The 17,730-nt window shown below is 35.1% G+C and overlaps 4 protein-coding genes across 8 annotated transcripts; 3 read left to right on the top strand and 1 right to left on the bottom strand.

The window, feature by feature from the left end:
* The first annotated feature begins 1,328 nt into the window (after positions 1-1,328).
* Positions 1,329-6,644, top strand: LOC107270815. Its single transcript, XM_015746141.2, has 4 exons — positions 1,329-3,650; positions 3,721-3,819; positions 3,892-4,054; positions 4,126-6,644. The coding sequence occupies exons 1-4, from the start codon at positions 1,747-1,749 to the stop codon at positions 5,989-5,991; spliced, it is 4,032 nt and encodes a 1,343-aa protein (XP_015601627.1). The 5' UTR covers positions 1,329-1,746; the 3' UTR covers positions 5,992-6,644.
* A 629-nt stretch (positions 6,645-7,273) lies between these two features.
* LOC107270826 (cyclin-dependent kinase 2-interacting protein) lies at positions 7,274-9,446 on the bottom strand. 2 transcript variants are annotated; one of them, XM_025088115.1, is made up of 5 exons: positions 9,102-9,446; positions 8,274-8,337; positions 7,898-8,118; positions 7,682-7,790; positions 7,274-7,604 (listed from the first exon to the last, which is right to left on the bottom strand). In XM_025088115.1, the coding sequence occupies exons 1-5, from the start codon at positions 9,195-9,197 to the stop codon at positions 7,408-7,410; spliced, it is 687 nt and encodes a 228-aa protein (XP_024943883.1). In that variant the 5' UTR covers positions 9,198-9,446; the 3' UTR covers positions 7,274-7,407. The 2 variants fall into 2 exon arrangements, with proteins under 2 accessions (XP_024943883.1, XP_015601650.1); XM_015746164.2 differs by lacking the exon at positions 9,102-9,446 and having other exon boundaries at positions 8,274-8,761.
* On the top strand, positions 8,163-14,177 carry LOC107270823. 4 transcript variants are annotated; one of them, XM_025088112.1, is made up of 6 exons: positions 9,253-9,435; positions 10,442-10,637; positions 11,311-11,448; positions 12,199-12,644; positions 12,738-12,903; positions 13,082-14,177. In XM_025088112.1, exons 4-6 carry the CDS (start codon positions 12,208-12,210, stop codon positions 13,184-13,186), a joined length of 708 nt encoding a protein of 235 aa, XP_024943880.1. In that variant the 5' UTR covers positions 9,253-9,435; positions 10,442-10,637; positions 11,311-11,448; positions 12,199-12,207; the 3' UTR covers positions 13,187-14,177. The 4 variants fall into 4 exon arrangements, with proteins under 4 accessions (XP_015601647.1, XP_015601646.1, XP_024943880.1 ...); XM_015746161.2 differs by lacking the exons at positions 9,253-9,435; positions 10,442-10,637 and adding an exon at positions 8,163-8,282; XM_015746160.1 differs by lacking the exon at positions 10,442-10,637 and having other exon boundaries at positions 9,042-9,435.
* Positions 14,178-14,282: 105 nt separating this feature from the next.
* LOC107270816 (tetratricopeptide repeat protein 27) lies at positions 14,283-17,298 on the top strand. The gene is made up of 7 exons (XM_015746142.2): positions 14,283-14,506; positions 14,609-15,467; positions 15,542-15,608; positions 15,670-15,996; positions 16,074-16,400; positions 16,470-16,631; positions 16,727-17,298. Exons 1-7 carry the CDS (start codon positions 14,434-14,436, stop codon positions 17,291-17,293), a joined length of 2,382 nt encoding a protein of 793 aa, XP_015601628.1. The 5' UTR covers positions 14,283-14,433; the 3' UTR covers positions 17,294-17,298.
* The last annotated feature ends 432 nt before the right edge of the window (positions 17,299-17,730 follow it).

Genomic DNA, 17,730 nt, shown 5'->3' with positions numbered 1-17,730 from the left:
TATTTACAACAAGCAAAAATAATAGAATTATAATGACAACATATATTTGCATGATTATTATTATAATATTAAACAAATTCAGAAATAAAATGCAAAAAAATTCGTGAAATAAAAATTCACGAGCACAGAAATTCGAGCACGGAACCCTTGGCTAATCAAGTTGACACGTTACCGCTTCGCCCGCCAAACCACTTGTAGCTAGGTTATACCTTTAGATATATAAGTTCCCATACAAACTTTAGGGCTCTTTTTCTCAAAATTTGCTGCCCATTGGTCTGTAGAACTATGAGCATGGTATGAGGTTACATCACTACGAAGTCTCATTCGGAACTTCATTTCCCATACCGTTACCTCCCTTTATGAGTACAAATAGACTGGTCCATCAACATATAGTATGGACTACGCATAGACAGAAAAAATGGTCGGCTGAAAGAAAAAGATAGCGACTGGTGGCGGCCAAGCCCTATCTTCTAACCAGCAGCTGTAGTACGAGAGTATATAAAACAGGCAATGGGAACATTAAAAAAGGAGAACCATTGGCCGCCACCTCATTTCCTCTTTGTTTATTTGAGCGGACACTTTTTCAAAGGATCTAAGGTAGGGATCGCGTAGTCCACACTATATGTCAATAGACTGGGCATACCCATGTATTCTGTGCCTCGCGATCTTTATATGCGGAATATATGTATATCTACATATAGCATTTCAATGGGTAAAATCCATTTGCAGATGGCTTTTTAATGCGGTTTTGAGGGTTCATGAAAATTCCGGGTTCCTCCTTCTACTTCACTTATATTTTTTATTAATTCTGTGGAACGTATCAACGGCATAAAAATAGACACGACTGTATAATATAATAAAATGTATATAGTATAATATAATCATGCATTTGCTACATTCCAAGTTAATTAATAGATTCAATAAGCATTGTTCATGAATAAAAAAAAGTAATAATAATCGGGTCTAGAACCCGAGACTCTCGCAAGTTGACTCGTTACCATGCACATATGATATTTAGTTACCGTGACGTACAGATTGGGAAAACTGTATTTCAGTTGTTATACACGTTTGGAATTTGCTTAGAGTACTCTCATACATACGCTCAACCAATCGAAAACGTGTGTATGGTTCGAAGCTACTCCGTCCAGGTGACGCGTCGACAATAGAAAACACACGCTTTACAGTGCCACCCGGTATAATCCATGCGTCTCACAGAGCTCACGAATATCACGCGTAGTATATCTATATATACTCGACCAATCAAAAACGTGGGTATGGTTCGACGGCCCACCGCTCAGGTGGCGCGTTTACTCCAAAATAAAATTGGTTTCAAGAATATCGGCCCATTGGCAATCTCCCTATTCATCTCTGTTTGCACGAACCCTAAAAATGATTACACAATTCTGGCTGTAAAATATATAGTTCAGGTTTAGACGAATGGTGCTCGTCCACAAGATATTACAGATGAGTTTATTGGTTTATACATTATCATACGATTTATGGCGATCATTGAGGATTGGCCCTTAATGCCGCCTGGCGCCATTTTCTTGGTGTACCAAAGTGAAATGCGGCGAACTTCATTCTACGGCTCGTGTGTGTTTCTGTTTGCGCGAAAACGTGGAGGGTAATAATAAAATTCATGAAAGTAATACGCAGATATATAATTTCGATAAAAAGGATCCACTATTTTAGCTGTGAACTATGAAATATTTGTTGTCGCGAGTGTGATACAGCAATAAGAGTTTTATGTATTTAGATATGGCTGAGATAGCTAATTCCTCTGTGTTTACAAACGGTGTAGTATCTTCGGGCACCTCAGATCTTCTCCAGCGAGCCTTCCAGCAGGTTGTGGATGAGGAGGATAACGAGAATGATTTTGTTGCGTTTTTGCAAACTGATAGCAATGAATCGCAGACAATACATTTGACTCAAGCGCAAGCCGCTGCACTAGGGTTAACCTTCGAGGTTGACTCGAGTGAAGAAGCTACCGAGGAGATATCCTATCAGCAAGAACAGACAGGAATGTACTGTGATTTACAACAGGACCTTGATGCACATGATGTTAATGAAGTAAAAGAAGGAGATTCTTCACCTACTTCGAATACCATTAATATTGATCATATTAGTTTTCAATCTAATCTTGAACACAATAATGGAATTAAACATGTTCAGAAATCAGAATCTATCAGCTTTCAAGATTGGCCTACACAAGATGGTATACAAGAAGAGTCACTGGTTGAAGAAAGTATCAATCAAGATATATCAATGGAGGAAATGGAAGTATGTAATGCTGAGAACTCTGTACAGGATAGGATACTAAAACAGTCGAATAATATTGGTCAAAAGAATATTAATTCACAAACATTCCTTGCGCAAGAAAAAGGGAACACTATTGGTTTGGAAGAGGCACAAGTCGTGAATACTACAGAAAACAATATACAGTATAGTTTTGAGGGAAATCAAATACAGGCTGCACAACTTGGAAGCATCCCAAACTCTCAAGCACAAATACTGCAAAGATTACCAGTTATCTTGTCCTCCTCACAATTTATTTTAAAACCACCACAGACTTTATTAAAACCTGCAAAAAATATCAGGATTCTTCCTAATACAAGTAAAATCACTAATAGCACTATTAATACAGTGCATTCAATTAATAATTCAAGTCAAAACTCAATTTTGCTGCCTAAAACAACATTATTAAACACATTATCACCACAGATTATTAAAGCAACACCTATTACACAATTACTAAATACTAACAATATTTCTGCACAATTATTAAACACGTCGCAAATACTGGCTGGTGATATTTCAAACCCAGTAATAAACACATCGCATATTTCTGCCTCAGCTGTTAATGGAACACCCATGTCAACTCAAAATGTATTGAATTCGCAAATTCGTTTATCTCCAGCAGTAAAATCATCACAGGCTTCCATACAAAGAGGCAACGTTCAACAATTTCTTACTCCAATTCTGAAAAACACATCTAATACCTCCCAGACAATTAAGACAAGTCAAATTTTAACAAATGCTAATTTAAAAACAGCTATTTCTACACCGTTTTTGAAATCAGTACAAATACCAGCACAAATGTTGAGATCGTCTGCAAGTACTATTAAAGGTACAAATGCAACCTCTACGCTATTAACGAAAACTACTGCAAATACGAGCTCGCCGGTTGTCTTCAGAACAGCATCTATTGTAAAATCTCAAGACTTAAAAACAGCCACCACATGTTCTGCATCCACCTTGAGACCTACGCAAATGATATCGAGTCCTATATCAATTTTGAAGCCACAAGCAAAAGTTGCATTCAGTAATTCCACAAAGCAGAATTTGATGCTTAACTCACAGAATGTTGTAAGCAGCATTTCAAGTAATCTCCACACACCTACGACGGCTCAGACTCCAGTGGTAAATCCTTCAAATGATTTTGACTGCATAAAACCACCTCAAAATGGTACTGTCAAGCAGAAATCAACTGTTCCAGTCAATTGTACAGCTGTAAAAATTGGCAAGAAAGCAAAAATTGTCCCAACACAAAAACCTACAGCTGTGACAACAGAAAAAAATGACACCACTAAGCCTTTAGGATCCAGTGAAAATCCAATACAAATCGTTCAACAAGGACACATGTTTCATAGGTATTTTATAAAAATTCTATAATACATGTATCTTATTTTTACATGTAATTAATAATCATTCTCATTTCAGTATGCAGAGACTAACTCAGTCACAACTCAAGCAAATCACTCATGTATTACAGCAACGTAGTCAAGAAGTAACAATGCCTAATGAAAGAATTGTATATAGGTACATTGACTTAAGAAAGATATAAAATACAATACTGTTGTCCTATTCTTTACTTATATAAATTCTGTATAGAGTGGTATTTCCGGAAGAATTGGATTTGCGGACCAGAACACCTGGGACTCTATTGAAAGGTCGTGGTGGAAAAAGAGGTAGACCCAAAAAGAATGCTGTGAGGCCACCTACTTTGCCGTCGAAATCAACAACGCTTCCTGAGGACGATCAAGAAGAGATCAAGGTAATTCTTAATAACCCACATTCTTTCTTTCTGAGTATCTTGTTTGTCATTTACCCATTGTTCTCTCGTAGGATGAACGTAAAAAGGTTGTTGCCAGAACAAGATCTGGCAGATTATCTAGACCACCCAGACACATGGTACGTGATTACAAACATTTACATCATCTAGACTTCATGCAGCCTGATTTGGATGACTCCGATGGAGGATACAGTGACTACAATACTAATAGCGACAAGTTGGAAGATGAAGAATCACCCAAGGAACTTCTCACGGGTTTAGAAGTCCCAAAACGCAAAATATCAGATCACTTTAGGTGTCCTACGTGTAACAAAATTTATCTGGGCAGAACGCGCATGGCTAGACATTTTGAAATGCATCCAGATCATGGAAGTCCAGAGCAACTTCCACCACCGACACTGGAACCAGAACTAAAACAGACTCCTGCTCAAGATCCTTTAAAGCGCAAAGGGAAAAAACGTGGACCCTGGGCTTACGTCACGCCGGAAGCCAAATCTGAAAGACGTCAAGTCAAATTAAAGGAAGCTATTTCCGTCTGTGAAAATCTTGAAATAATAAAAATCGCAGCTAAACCAGTGCTCAATGCTAAGTCATTGTTCGAGTTGTTGATATTAAAATCGGATAACAACGTGAGGACATTCCTGGATGAGTTGAAAGAATTGATGAATAAAATTCGAGAAAAGGCTGGTGCGATGTTGACTGTTGTTAGAGATGTGGACAAACCAGACAAGGATGTAATTAACCTTACTGAAGAGTTACTTTGCGATGCTCTTGGACTTAATCCGGGGCGTTACAAGATAAATAATGGAGCTCTTAAGAAAGAAGAGGAAACTGTAACAGCGAGTATTGAAGAACCCCCCTTGAAGTTGCAAAAGGTAGAGAATTCAGAGGAAGGTAAGGAAAATATTGATGAGAGATTGTCCAGTGGATTTTCAGAAAGCTCGGATCTTAGTGTATCTGAATTTTTGACCGAGAGGAAAACTGATTCCGGGGTGAGTTCGAATTGTCCTGAAGTACTCACGGCTCTCACATTAATGCCGCGAAATCCCAGTCAAGTGAACAACAACGAGAATTCTAAATCAAGTAGCCATATTTCGAAGCTATTGATCTCCAGTCCGAGTATTCAAAATAAATTAACCGATTCCTCTGGATTCCAAAAAATCGATATGAACAGCAGTAAGGTTGGAGAAAACATAGAAAATGCAAGTTGCTCTCAAGTATTTGACAAATTGGATAGTTTCGGACAGGAAAAATTGGAGCCTCTCGAACAAGCTTTTATCAAGCTAGAACGCATGGATCATGATTTTGTGAAGATAGAAAATGGTACGATTGGTATTTACGAAAAACAGAATTCACAGAGTTTTAATAAAATTCAAAATAATTTTGATAACATTGAAAATGGCTCACAGAATTTCACCAAAGGATTCCAAAAGTTGGTATCCAAAACAGTTTCAATCAGCTGCTCCGACTTAACGGGCGCCAAGACTGAGGGAATGTCATTAGAAAATAGTTCCTCCAAATTATTATCAACCACGGCAATTTGCAAAATCTCAGACAGTTTGCCAATTTTACAAGACACTGTACCAATAATTTCCAGCGGTTGTGATTCCAGTATATTTGGTAGTACAGAGAATCTGGACATATCGAAAATTAGTAACTATGATCACATTACTCATTTAGATATCCTAAATACCAGTGGTGTAATTGACAAAAATTTATTGATCGATGAAAAACTGGTCGAACAATTACATTTAGTTGATCAAACAAATTTAGTTGATGAGTTAGTGTCGGAACGATTAAAAAACATAATGCCTGATAATATTTTGGAGAACAGTTTGATGCCAAACAATTCCAATTTGGATACAGATTTAGATTTTGAAGCATTGAGTGAGGAATTTAACAGAAATACCAGGAGTTGATTCTTGGGATGCATTTCCATAATTCCTCCTGTAGAGTACAGAAGTTCTTGTACAGTGTATAGAAGAAAATGATGGCATTTTTTCACGACTACTTGTAGATGATGGTATAAAGATATCTCTCATGAAATAATCCCCTTTGAATAAGAAACCTATTTTTTCATTTTGTCCTATTACTTTTGTACATGTTGATTGAGATATCAAGCGACAAATATTCGTAAAAACGTTATTGTTATGCTCCTGTATATAAACACGATACTTTTATATATTTTTTTTTAATATGTAAATCCAGTGATCCACAAAGACATAAAACGGCCTTTTTAGAAGGATCGATATTTTTATCTTTGGATATAATATCTAATCAATCAGTTTGGTATTTTACTAAGATACTTTGATCATTGGATCCTGTGACCTAACGTTATATTTAGTTTAGATGCTATTAAGTTATTTCTGTAAATATTCTGTAAAGAAAGATAAAAAGTACGTTTTATTCTACACTGTGGTACATATAATCAGAATTCATAGTTTCATCGAAAGATAATCTGTCTCATATTTGTTACGTGGAATTGATCATATACAGCATAGTGAGATTAGTTACAGTGAACAGTCAAAAGATTAAGAAAAACAATTTATAAATAAAATCTTTTATTTAAGTATGTCAAAGTTTTATGTATTTAAGTTTGTTAATGACTGTGCTATAGATTATCATTTAATTCTGTAACAATTACACTAAATATGAATAATGACGTGAGATGTTATTTAAAACATGAAAACGTGTTATGATTATAACATCTCATATATATCTTGATATTTTTAATACTATCACAAAGACAACTTAAAATAAAAATTCGTGCTATCAATATAAAAACAAAATATCACACAACAGTCAATTGAAAAATCATTTAAATTGTTAAAAATGTGATTTTCAAATGAATTGTGCTTTGACTTACTAAAACAATTCCATCCACATTGTTACAGTTTTTTTTTGTAGTGTGTAAAAATAACTACTACATTGTAAATATGTAACATATGCAAGCCTATAAGTTACTAAGGAAATTATGTATGCGGATAAATCATTAGCTATTTACTAGTTTCATGTGTGAAAAATCTGGGGTGCTAACTTTATCGTTTGGTACTTTTAGTGGCGGTTTGATATATGTATGATGCAAGGCATACGAAAACAGTGTGAGGATCTCGATAAAAAAAATTGAATGCTATGTACATGCTTTATCAAAAATCTAGAAAAATTCTTTGCGATCTCAAGTATTGAGTAAAGTGAATGATCTCTTATTAGAGAGTAAAATTTACCGTTGATTTATTCTCGTATAAAGTATAAATGCATAACATATAAGATGTCAATAAAAAAAGTTTCTTGTAATACACATTCTTTAATTAATGCGTTCTTTTTTTTCCTTTTAGTTATCTATGTCCAGTTTCTAGAAGCATCGATTCCAATAATCTTGTTAACTTCTCAGATATTTGAGTTTGATGTACCCACGTGGCCAAATGTAACATTTTCCAAGACTCTTTATGATCGTGTGCAACATTTTCAAGAACCTTATAACGTACTGCAAGGTCTTTCTCATATGCTTTATATATTTCATTAGCTACATCACCTGCGAAGATCAATTTGAAAATATTATTTTTATTTTAATAGCTGTATTAGTTATGAAAAATATAATAGTGTAATCACCAAATATTTCTACTGGCCATGTTAAAAACATGTATTCCTTGCTCTTATGCAGTGAAGCTACAGCTTTCATCTGATGTGACAATTGTTTTAAATTGTCAACAATATCCGCCTAATAAAATAACATTGTGTAAAGTGTATATTTGAGGAAGAATATATTTTAGACATAATTGATCCTCTAGACGCAGCAACTGAGGTAAAGAGCATACGATATATTACCAATGAATTACAGTCCTTTTCCAAATCATCACACAAATTTTGTAATTCTTCAGAATAACTTTCATCGACCTTTGTTTGCGTTATGGCTTTTAAGATGGATATCCCATGCAAATGAATATTGTTCCATTGTTGAATACTGGCATGTATATCAGCTGACAAATCACGTACTAGTCGCGGATTACCTGTTAAATTCGTTCCTTTTGACACAGGTGATTCTGGGACTAAAAATATTAATATGATGTGTAATTTAATACATAAACTGTAGACACTGATAATGGTAAATATCAAGGCGCAAAAAATATATCAAGGATACACTTCGAAAGAATATCTTAAGTGTTAAAACTCTGATTGATAAGGTATATTCCAGAATCCTTACCGATAACAGGTGAGTATTGTTCCGTACTTTTATAATGTTCATTGCTATATTGCTTGGGCGTTGTCTGCATTTTATAAACAAGATTAAAATCCTGCTACACTCTATTCAATATAACATAACCTTTGCTTCTTATAACGTAAAAAAATGAAAATGGAGGGAAAATTTAAAGAAAGTAAATGATTAGCATGATATCACACACGAATAAGCAATGTACTTAATTCTTAGAAATAATAAAAGTTAATACGTTGAGATTGCGATTAGATAACATATATCGTCAACAAGAATAACACGTTATTGTGATTTCTATAAATGGATACACCTATACATATATAATATCTCTTATAAATAAAAGTATACAAATAATACTTTTGATAAAACTACAAATTGTCCAACAAGCATTGTTACAGAATCGTAATTATCATTTTCCTAAATACTCAATGATCTAATTTGCAACATAATGAATTATCCACAAATATCTTATTCCTGCATTATACGAAAATAATGATGGGAAAAGCGTTACCGATCTTGTTGCTTTTATTTGGAGAACGGACGGAGAACAAGGTCAACGTGGATAAAATGGCAGGTGTGGAGTAACATAGTAGTAAAGAGCAGTTCGTCACAGTCTTTCCTAAATATCTTGTATCCAAGTGAAGCCTGACGATTTCGTGAAGGGGGTAAGGAAAGTCGAGTGTGTTTCCGCGTCCTTGGACTTGAGGAACGACCGTGGATTATTTCTATGAGTCAGGAAAGCATTAAGTCTAAGTGTGAAGTCAAGCCAGCTATTCTGTAGTTAAAAGAGCTAAGCGTATAGAAGACTTTAAGTAATACCAGTAACGAGGAGATCATATGTAGAAAAAGTAAGAAATATTGAAAAGAATAGCACAATCGATGTAAAAGTGTCTGCCGTTCAACTGAGAAATACATTGACAGAACATCGTTCTAAGAAGTTGTGTACCAAGAGGTGTAACTCATCTTCTAGACTAAATGCTCACTCAGTGACGTAAAACGGAATGATATTTGGATTAGATATTGCTCGACTCTCACGATCAGATAAGCGAATGAAAATAAGTTTCCTATCTGGCATTCTCTATCGGAAACACCCGATAAACTCCTAGTCTGTGTTTGACTGTTAACCGAGCAACTAGCAACAATGAAAATGGAGGTGAGTTGTTGAAAATAAGATCAATGAGTGATTTTCATTATTAATTCGAGATACCCTACCACATTGACTGAATACGAGCTGATAAGCTTGTCACTAGAATTGCGATGGTTGCTTACACTGCGAAATTTTAACGGAACTATGTATTCCAGAAGCGAAAGGTACAGTCCACTCGATCATTTCTCTCTGTACGATCTTTCGGATATCCTCATGAGCTTGTATAAGATGTGCCAGAGTGGTCTAGTCAGAATATCGGTGACGCGAGTCATACGTGTATTTCTTCTTTGAGTGATAAACTTTGAGAGATCCTCTCTCGTTTCTAGCCCCTTTCTAACTCTTGACCCGACCTTGATCACTATATCATAGTACAGGCTCACTATGTGAATCCTCGTATGCTAGTAAAGTCGATCTTAGAAAAAAAGGAAATAACTGGTCAAACAACTATTTAAATCGAGCGATCTACATTTCATTTGCCGTACCCGGTCAAGCGGATGATTTTCGAAGAAATGTTATTTTTGTAAATTCAAATATTTAATTTCTAACACATGTATATATATATACACATGTATATTTACAAACGGGATCTACACATTGAAATCATCAGACAAGGAAATATATGAGTCTAATAATCCTCTATTTGAAAATTTTTTTTATGTCTGTCACACACTTGAAAAACTTGAAACTTTCATGAAACCATTTTTATCTACTATGTAAGAGAACCAAACAACTTTTTTAATTGCCCTTAGATGTTAGCGTCTACCTACTCTGCTTCGGCAGCCAATAAGGATGATTCATATAATTTGATTATATATCAGCGGGAAATTTGAAATTAGTAACTTCAGCGATATTTAAGTAAACTCAAAGCCCTTACGGGCAGAACTGTTTTGTATTTATAGTTAGCAGCATTTGTGATATACTCATTTCAAAAGTCTTAACACATTTTTAATTCCCGCTACATAATAATACTATTTTTCCTGGGTTACTTTCACCGTTTACACCATAAATCCAGAGCGATGGAGTTTCAATTGGTTTTCGAGGGACAGATGCGCGCCAGTGTCTCCATCATGGTGGAAGGTCCATGGCCCATTTTTTTTAGAAAGGAAACAAGCGCGGGTTACAGTTAGCCAGAGCTCTGTGTGAACAGCATCTCTCCGGCAACATTCCAGCCGCTCTTGGCTTTACTGGTGCTCACGTACAAGTCATAGGTACTCGCATTCAATTTAGTTCCTAGTCGGAAGCGAGTACCGGCTAGACGTCGTGGTTTTATATCGTCTCCGGAAGTAATCGAGAAAAGAACCTCTATAGAAGAGTGGCTAAAACAATTGGAAGCATTTTATCAATCAACTAGGGTACCAGGTGTTTTAATACATATTACCATGAATAATTGTTATTACATATAGAAACCAAGGAATTTGAAATGGCCGTTAAATGGACTCGGGTCGCTGGGTTTTCAACATGCTTTGGAATTCGGCCACCCGTTAGCGGAACGATAAAAGTGACATAAATCGATAGGAAATTCTGTGCACTGGATAGGAAATATTTAATTCGATGGAAACTTTTAATATTTATACCTAACAATCTCGCTGTTATTAATCTTATAGAAAACCGGGTGGATTTGAAAGTGTGAAGTTTTTAAATTATTACATATTGTGTGTATACATATATACATACGTACAAATATTTTTCTTACAACCGGTAGAGCTTGTTCAGTTGTCCTTATAGCAAGTCAGTTTGACACAAGTATCGAGGTCTTGATTTTGGTCGAGGATCAGGAGTGAAGCCGGTTATGAATAATTAACCCGTCAGGGTATAATTTTATGAATACCGTTTTATATCTTTTTTTATTTTCTCTTTTCACCCGCGCCTTCTTTCACGCAGGCTAACCATAGGCTGGAGCAGCTGAAGAAGGCTACGGACAGAATTCAAAGAGAAATCGAAGAAGTCACTGAGAGAGAACACGAGCTCCGAAACGTTGGCAGCATCAAGACAATATCCCACGAGACCGTCGACTCTAAGGTAAGTATTCTATAATAATATCCTATTATCAAACCGAAGAAACTCTGCAGGATATAGGTAATAGTGATTCATTGATCGTTGATCACGTTAATCATAGTCATGAAAACTTCTATTGTTATCTTATCATTGACTGTGTATATAGTACTTAATGATACACACAGTATAAAAATGCAATATATATTATATTCAGGAATTGAATGATGGATTTATAAAATTTGCAATATTTTTCAAAATAATCAAAGAGTAGAATCCGGAAACTTCTATCTTATCAGACACCCAAATCAACGTGCCCTTTCATGAACTTCGTCGAAAGCTTATCTGTTATTAATTTTAAGCTACTCTTCGTCATCGATAGGCTAGTGATAAAAATTCTATCGTGTTCATGTTTCTTATCCGATTTTTAATTTGTGACGAGTCACATATTCTGTGAACACGTAGCTCTCGATGGGCATATTATTACGGTTGTCATAGTTTGATACAGTCCCTCACTGAGCTCTCACGTGAACCATTAAATGTAGCATAATTTCATGAAGAATTTCGTGAAGAATTTTATGACAATAGACCGGGAAAGTTCTCCCAACTAATAATAAGAGTGTCTCCCACCAAATCAGGATAATATTCATGTAGTTTCACGGAAGTTTAACAACGTTTTAAATTCTCACGTAGAAGACGCAGGCTTAGCCGTCTGTTTATACGCTAGTAAAATTTATGTCTAAGATCCCATTGTTACAGTGTATATTTAATTCGCAGGTACGTCGTATGCCGCAAGCGCTCGCATCCGGGAAGTTGAAGAGAACAACGTCGACCCCGCAGATTCTTGAGGAAGTGTCCTTGACTCCACTGACGCCGAACTTAGCACCGAAAATGACCAACGGAGTAATTTCGACGCGTGCCACACCGACGCCTGTACGATTTGCGAGCTCCCCTAGCCAGAAGGGATTGATGCATAGGTTTCTGGCCACCAGAGGCAAGATTTATAAACAGAAACCGCAAACCAGTGACTTTCTGACACCACCCACGACGCCGACGGCTCCTTTGAATCCTTTGAGCATCAAGGCCTTTAATAGGACTTTGGAGATACAGATAGAACCTGATGATGAGCCGAAGAAACCACCCGTCAGAAAAGGTTACGTACCTGTTGAGCAGAAAATACAGAAGGAGTTAAACGAGATGAAGGAGAGAGAGAACGAGCTTAGGTAACAGGATGATGGGTCAAATGTGAAAAAGTCTTTGATGAATGGAAGTTATTGAAATTTAGCAATTATATTTATTCTTGTTGTTGATCATAGATTAATGAGGTCTCAGATGCTGGCAAAGTCCCAGCCGAATCTTTTGGATATTGGGAACGATAACGACTCGGATATTTATGACGGTGCGAGTTCTCTGCAAAGTGGTACATCCTCCAATACCCTGAACGAGGACGAGCTGGAAAGAGAAAGCAAGGGGAAGCATAAGGTATAATTTATCATATTGAATTTCGAAATACGTTTTTGAACGTCATTTGTTTTATTTGTTAATATTTTCATTTTCCGTGTTAATATGTCACTTGCGTAAATGCAGTTGATTATATATAAGAGTGTATTTGTTCGTTTTATGTCTTTGTATCTTGCTGATTGTCTTTATCGTTGCGCAGCCTAATCCAAGACGTCGTAGCAGCATGATCACTCTCTGGGAGAACCTGATAGCTGGAAAGAAAGAATCTGGAGAAGACGTTGAAGAGAATAATGGTCATTTTTAAATTAATATGTCGTCACTCATAATAAGTCATCATATTATTTGCGCGAATTCTATTTATAAAATGAAATAATCTTGGAAGAGATTTGAGCCCTCACAAGTTATACGTCAGATTATGTAAGTAATGATATATAGTAGGTACTGATAGGAATGGTGAAACTGAGGTGCCTTAAAACAGAAAAGCTTTATACCATATTGTATCTGTTGTGTGAGGTAAAACAAGAATAGGAAAGAATGTTATTTTCTTTGTTAATGAAAATCCAGCTAAAATGGGCTTAAAAATATTAGTGTTTTGAATGACTCGCTGGAAATGAATGAGTCATTTTACTTTTGTTCATTAGCTTTCGTATCGTAAATTATTTCAGTATTAAATTACTAAACAAAACGTAAAACGAATACTTATAATCCTTCGTGGACGAAGGGTATTCGTAGACTATAAGTATTTTGGATGGTACATATTTCTTTTTCGCACTATTGTGCAGGCATGTACTTATTAAATGGTTAAGCGTAACGAGGAGTATTTATATAAGTATTAAGGAATGATACTAATCAAAAACAATGTGCAATTTATTTTTTTTATCAAAACTGGTTCCGAGTTTTGTAGCGATGAATCCTACTTGTAATTGTAATTTACGTATCTATCACGTTTTTGAATCTTTGATCTTTTTTCTTTTTTTTTTTCTTTGGAAATGGAATAATGCAGAATTACGGATTAGTGTATTACTTTGTACAGGGATAAATTATTTCATTATTTTACGATCATGAATCCCGTATAACAGGAAAATGAAATAAATGCGACCGAAAACGTATCCCGGTGGAGGCCTTTTTGTGACACTATTATGGAGAACTATTTATATTTGAAAACAGATAAATTATTGTAACTATTTAATTATTGTATGGTTAACTATAATGACTATACTTTGTACCATGATTTTCTCAGTACCTTATACACTATGTCAATTATTTTTATTCTGTAATAAAAACGCTGAAAATCATTTTTATCTTATTTATTTATATCTTCTTCAAATAATATAATTTATATTTATCATTTAAGTGATCTTATCAATTGCAAATAAAAATATATAATTTTAAAAAGTGATTCCGTCAAGTCGTTCTATAAAACCATGATTGTTTATAGTCCTGCGTATATAGTAAGGTTATGTTTATCATCATTTGGCTAAACATCACTGTAACGTCAAATCGTGTATGAAGTCATATAATTTTATTTGTACATAACGTTTCATAGAGAAAATGGATTTCAAAGATAGAGAAACAGAAAAACAATTGGAGCGAGTACTGCTAATCAATTACAGTACATCTAAAGGTAAAATTTAATTAAATTCTAGGTTAAGACTTTTCTTCTTGCAACACGTGTTACAACGTTGTTCCTTGATATCTTTGATGACACTTTTGTATTAATTTTTAGATGATAATTTACCATCAATTGTTAAAGCTATACTTGCAGCTGAATACGCACAGACATTAAACAGCGAATTTTGTCTGGAACATATCAAACCACTTGTAGGAAACAAAGATTTCAAAAAATCTATTTTGAATGCTATTCAAGCAGAATCGGAATTGCATTTCAATTGGCTGTGTACGGGAATTGCTTCAATACTTTATTTTGTGCAAAACAACTGGACTGGTCCGGAAGTAAAGGATGATATAAACTGGTTATCCGTCATTAGAAACAATGTGTTACAGGAATTATCTCTGAATGATCAGTGCAATGAGAACATGAGTAAACCAGAATTGTTACATTTAGCCAAAACAATATTTTCTAGCAAGGATTTGCAGAATGTTTTTGAAAGCAGTCTTTGGTGGCTATTCAGAGCAAATTTACTACATTCAACAATTTTGGAAGAACTGTCAGCAGTTCTCTTTGATGAAACTGAGTCTTTGATACTTAAAATTGTGGAACAGGATATCTTACAAGATACTTTTCTTAAGACTCTTTTTCATCTAGAAGCAACACACTTTTATTTAACATACAAAAGAATACAAAATTCTGAACATTATCTCAAAATAGCAAATGATGTAGCAATGTTGAGAATGGAACTGGTGGGAGCGATGGGAAAGCGAACAAAATACCAGCAAGAGGAAAAGGCACAATTATTCTTAAAAATTAAAGTCAACAAAGAGCTATTTCCATCACGGGAGTGTAAAGATTTGCCAAAAGCTTTAGAATTGAATGACGATTTGCGATTAGAGCGAATAGAATTTTCCGAGTCGGTCGAAAAAGTAAACTTAAACGCTCTCGAGGAAGCGATTATTTTAGCAACACAGTAAGTATAGAATGCAAGACTAATGTAGCTATTATAATGTAATTAGAGATTAACTTTCACTATATTTTCAACAGCTTTCAGATCAAAATATCGCTGCCAAAAGACAAGCTTACCGATGAAGAAATCATTCCCTATCTAACGGTAAGCCAATATACTAAAAAAATAAATTTTACTCAAAATATTTAAAAAATGTTGATTTCAGACCATAATCGAGAATACAAGAAATTGGTCATTGAAGATGTCATCCTTGTGTCAGCGTTGCTTATTAGAATCAAATCATAAAAGAACTATTGAACGGTCTATGTCGCAAATTGAATATTTAATTGAACAATTAAATAATACTCAAACAGCTTATAAAATGGACCTGTTTTTCGCAAGTGGAATGAAACCCATCTGGCAGTACAAACACATGTTAGCGGATCTGATGTTGAATGTAGGAATGGTGAAAGGTGCTTTGGAACTCTATTTAAATCTTTATCTTTGGGAAGATGTTATTGTTTGCTACACCATTTTGGAATTGAAACACAAGGTACTTTCATTTCTACATTTCATTAATCTCGAATGTAAAAGATTTCACTGAGAATTATGACTTTTTGGTAATTGTAGGCAGCAGAAATAATACGTCAACAGATATCCAAGAAACCTACAGTAAAGTTGTGGTGCCTACTGGGTGATGCGACTCAAGACACAGATTGCTATGAGACAGCTTGGCAATTATCTGGTAAAAAAAGTAGCCGCGTTCAGCGGCACTGGGGACTTTATTACTTCGCAATGAAACATTACGACGAGGCTGTGCCACATTTAAAGCAGTCCGTAGAATTAAATAATATACAAGAGAACGTATGGATCCGACTTGGATTCGCTGCTTTGCAAATTGAGGATTGGAAACTGGCAGCTACAGCTTATAGACGTTATTGCGAATTAGAGCAGACGGTTTGTAAAAATGATAAACGGTTAAATTTTTCATACTGAAATTTAATATAAATGTATTCTATGTTATAGAGTTTTGAGGCCTGGAATAATTTGGCTAAAGCTTGTATAAAACTAGGTGATAAATCTAGAGCTTGGCGGGCACTTCAGGATGCTGTTAAGTGCAATTATGATCGTTGGGAAATTTGGGACAACTTAATGGTCGTCAGTATTGACTTGGGTCATTTCTCTGAAGTGAGTAGCATAATGCCCAAAGCGCTGAGTTAGTTCCTCAGTATCTGCTGGTAATGATCAAATTAGGTACTTATAATGAATTTATTAAATAATAGGTAATCCGGTGCTATCATCGCATACTTGAGATCAAAGGATCTCATACAGATGTTCAGGTTCTTCGTATACTGACTAAAGCAGTAGTCGATGATATAAAGGATGCTGAAGGTAATTCATCGAGAAGACTTCTTCAAAGAACTTTAGAATTATTTGGACACTTGACATCCTGTGTTCCAAATAATTCTGATATTTGGCGACTGTATGCCGAGCTAAGTGCTGCTAAGAAAACTGAATTGGATGATCAAAAGGCAGCACAGTATTTACAAAGAGCATATCGTTGTGCAGTTTCAGACCCAAGATGGTTTCAGACAGCAGATGGAACTCAAAGTGTATTAGATTTAAGTTTAGCACTAGCCGACGATTATCTAAGCTGCTCTCGAAATTGTACTGCTGTGCAAAAGAGAGCCATGTTGGGTAGTGCAAAACTATCATTACAAAGTGTCGTGAAGAAAGTAAGAGATCAAGAGCTGATAAATCAGACAGAAATTTCTAAGAGCATAGAAGAGATTGAAGAGAGATTAAATGAAATTGTTAAGGAATTGGCAATAATAAATACAATGAATTGATTATACTCAAAATGATTGATAACCTCATTAAATATCCTTTAACTTTACTTGATCAGGAGAAGATGAGTGACAGTTGAAATTGAAAATCGTACAATTAGAAACCTATGCATCCTACAAATGTAAACCATTGGTAAGAGAAATATCATTTTGATATTTCTTTCTTTCAAGACTTGTGTTCCTATCTGACATTGACATATTAATTCACATTTAAGATATTTGCACGAGATTAGAGTCCCTCTAAGGCACTCTAAGGGACTCTACACAAGATGGGTAAGCGGCGCCATCTCTGAAGCAACCAGTGAACTTTTTACGATAAAACTTATTTTTTTACATGGTTGCCTACACTTTCTGTACTTTTCAAAAAGTGCAATTTCTTATGAATAATATTTTTAAGTAACTAATGAGATTTTTGCACATTTTATAAAGTGCAGGGAACG

The sequence above is a fragment of the Cephus cinctus genome, unplaced genomic scaffold (assembly GCF_000341935.2).
Source record: "Cephus cinctus unplaced genomic scaffold, Ccin1 Ccin1_scaffold0839, whole genome shotgun sequence".
Lineage (NCBI taxonomy): Eukaryota > Metazoa > Arthropoda > Insecta > Hymenoptera > Cephidae > Cephus > Cephus cinctus.
The sequence above is the reverse complement of the archived record's forward strand: the minus strand, read 5'-3'. Positions and strand labels throughout refer to the sequence as shown.

What these genes read in the sequence shown, in the direction of transcription:
- LOC107270815 (XM_015746141.2), top strand. Translation starts at nt 1,747, where the DNA reads ATGTATTTAGATATGGCTGAGATAGCTAATTCCTCTGTGTTTACAAAC. An exon ending in CAAGGACACATGTTTCATAG is followed by an intron (nt 3,651 to 3,720) that starts GTATTTTATAAA and finishes TTCTCATTTCAG; the next exon opens with TATGCAGAGACTAACTCAGT. An exon ending in ACGATCAAGAAGAGATCAAG is followed by an intron (nt 4,055 to 4,125) that starts GTAATTCTTAAT and finishes GTTCTCTCGTAG; the next exon opens with GATGAACGTAAAAAGGTTGT.
- LOC107270816 (XM_015746142.2), top strand. Translation starts at nt 14,434, where the DNA reads ATGGATTTCAAAGATAGAGAAACAGAAAAACAATTGGAGCGAGTACTG. An exon ending in CAATTACAGTACATCTAAAG is followed by an intron (nt 14,507 to 14,608) that starts GTAAAATTTAAT and finishes ATTAATTTTTAG; the next exon opens with ATGATAATTTACCATCAATT. An exon ending in ACTTGGGTCATTTCTCTGAA is followed by an intron (nt 16,632 to 16,726) that starts GTGAGTAGCATA and finishes ATTAAATAATAG; the next exon opens with GTAATCCGGTGCTATCATCG.
- LOC107270823 (XM_015746160.1), top strand. An exon ending in GAGAGAGAGAACGAGCTTAG is followed by an intron (nt 12,645 to 12,737) that starts GTAACAGGATGA and finishes TGTTGATCATAG; the next exon opens with ATTAATGAGGTCTCAGATGC. An exon ending in AAAGCAAGGGGAAGCATAAG is followed by an intron (nt 12,904 to 13,081) that starts GTATAATTTATC and finishes ATCGTTGCGCAG; the next exon opens with CCTAATCCAAGACGTCGTAG.
- LOC107270826 (XM_025088115.1), bottom strand. Translation starts at nt 9,197, where the DNA reads ATGTATTTCTCAGTTGAACGGCAGACACTTTTACATCGATTGTGCTAT. An exon ending in ATATGATCTCCTCGTTACTG is followed by an intron (nt 8,338 to 9,101) that starts GTATTACTTAAA and finishes TATAAAATGCAG; the next exon opens with ACAACGCCCAAGCAATATAG. An exon ending in AAAAGGACTGTAATTCATTG is followed by an intron (nt 7,791 to 7,897) that starts GTAATATATCGT and finishes TTATTTTATTAG; the next exon opens with GCGGATATTGTTGACAATTT.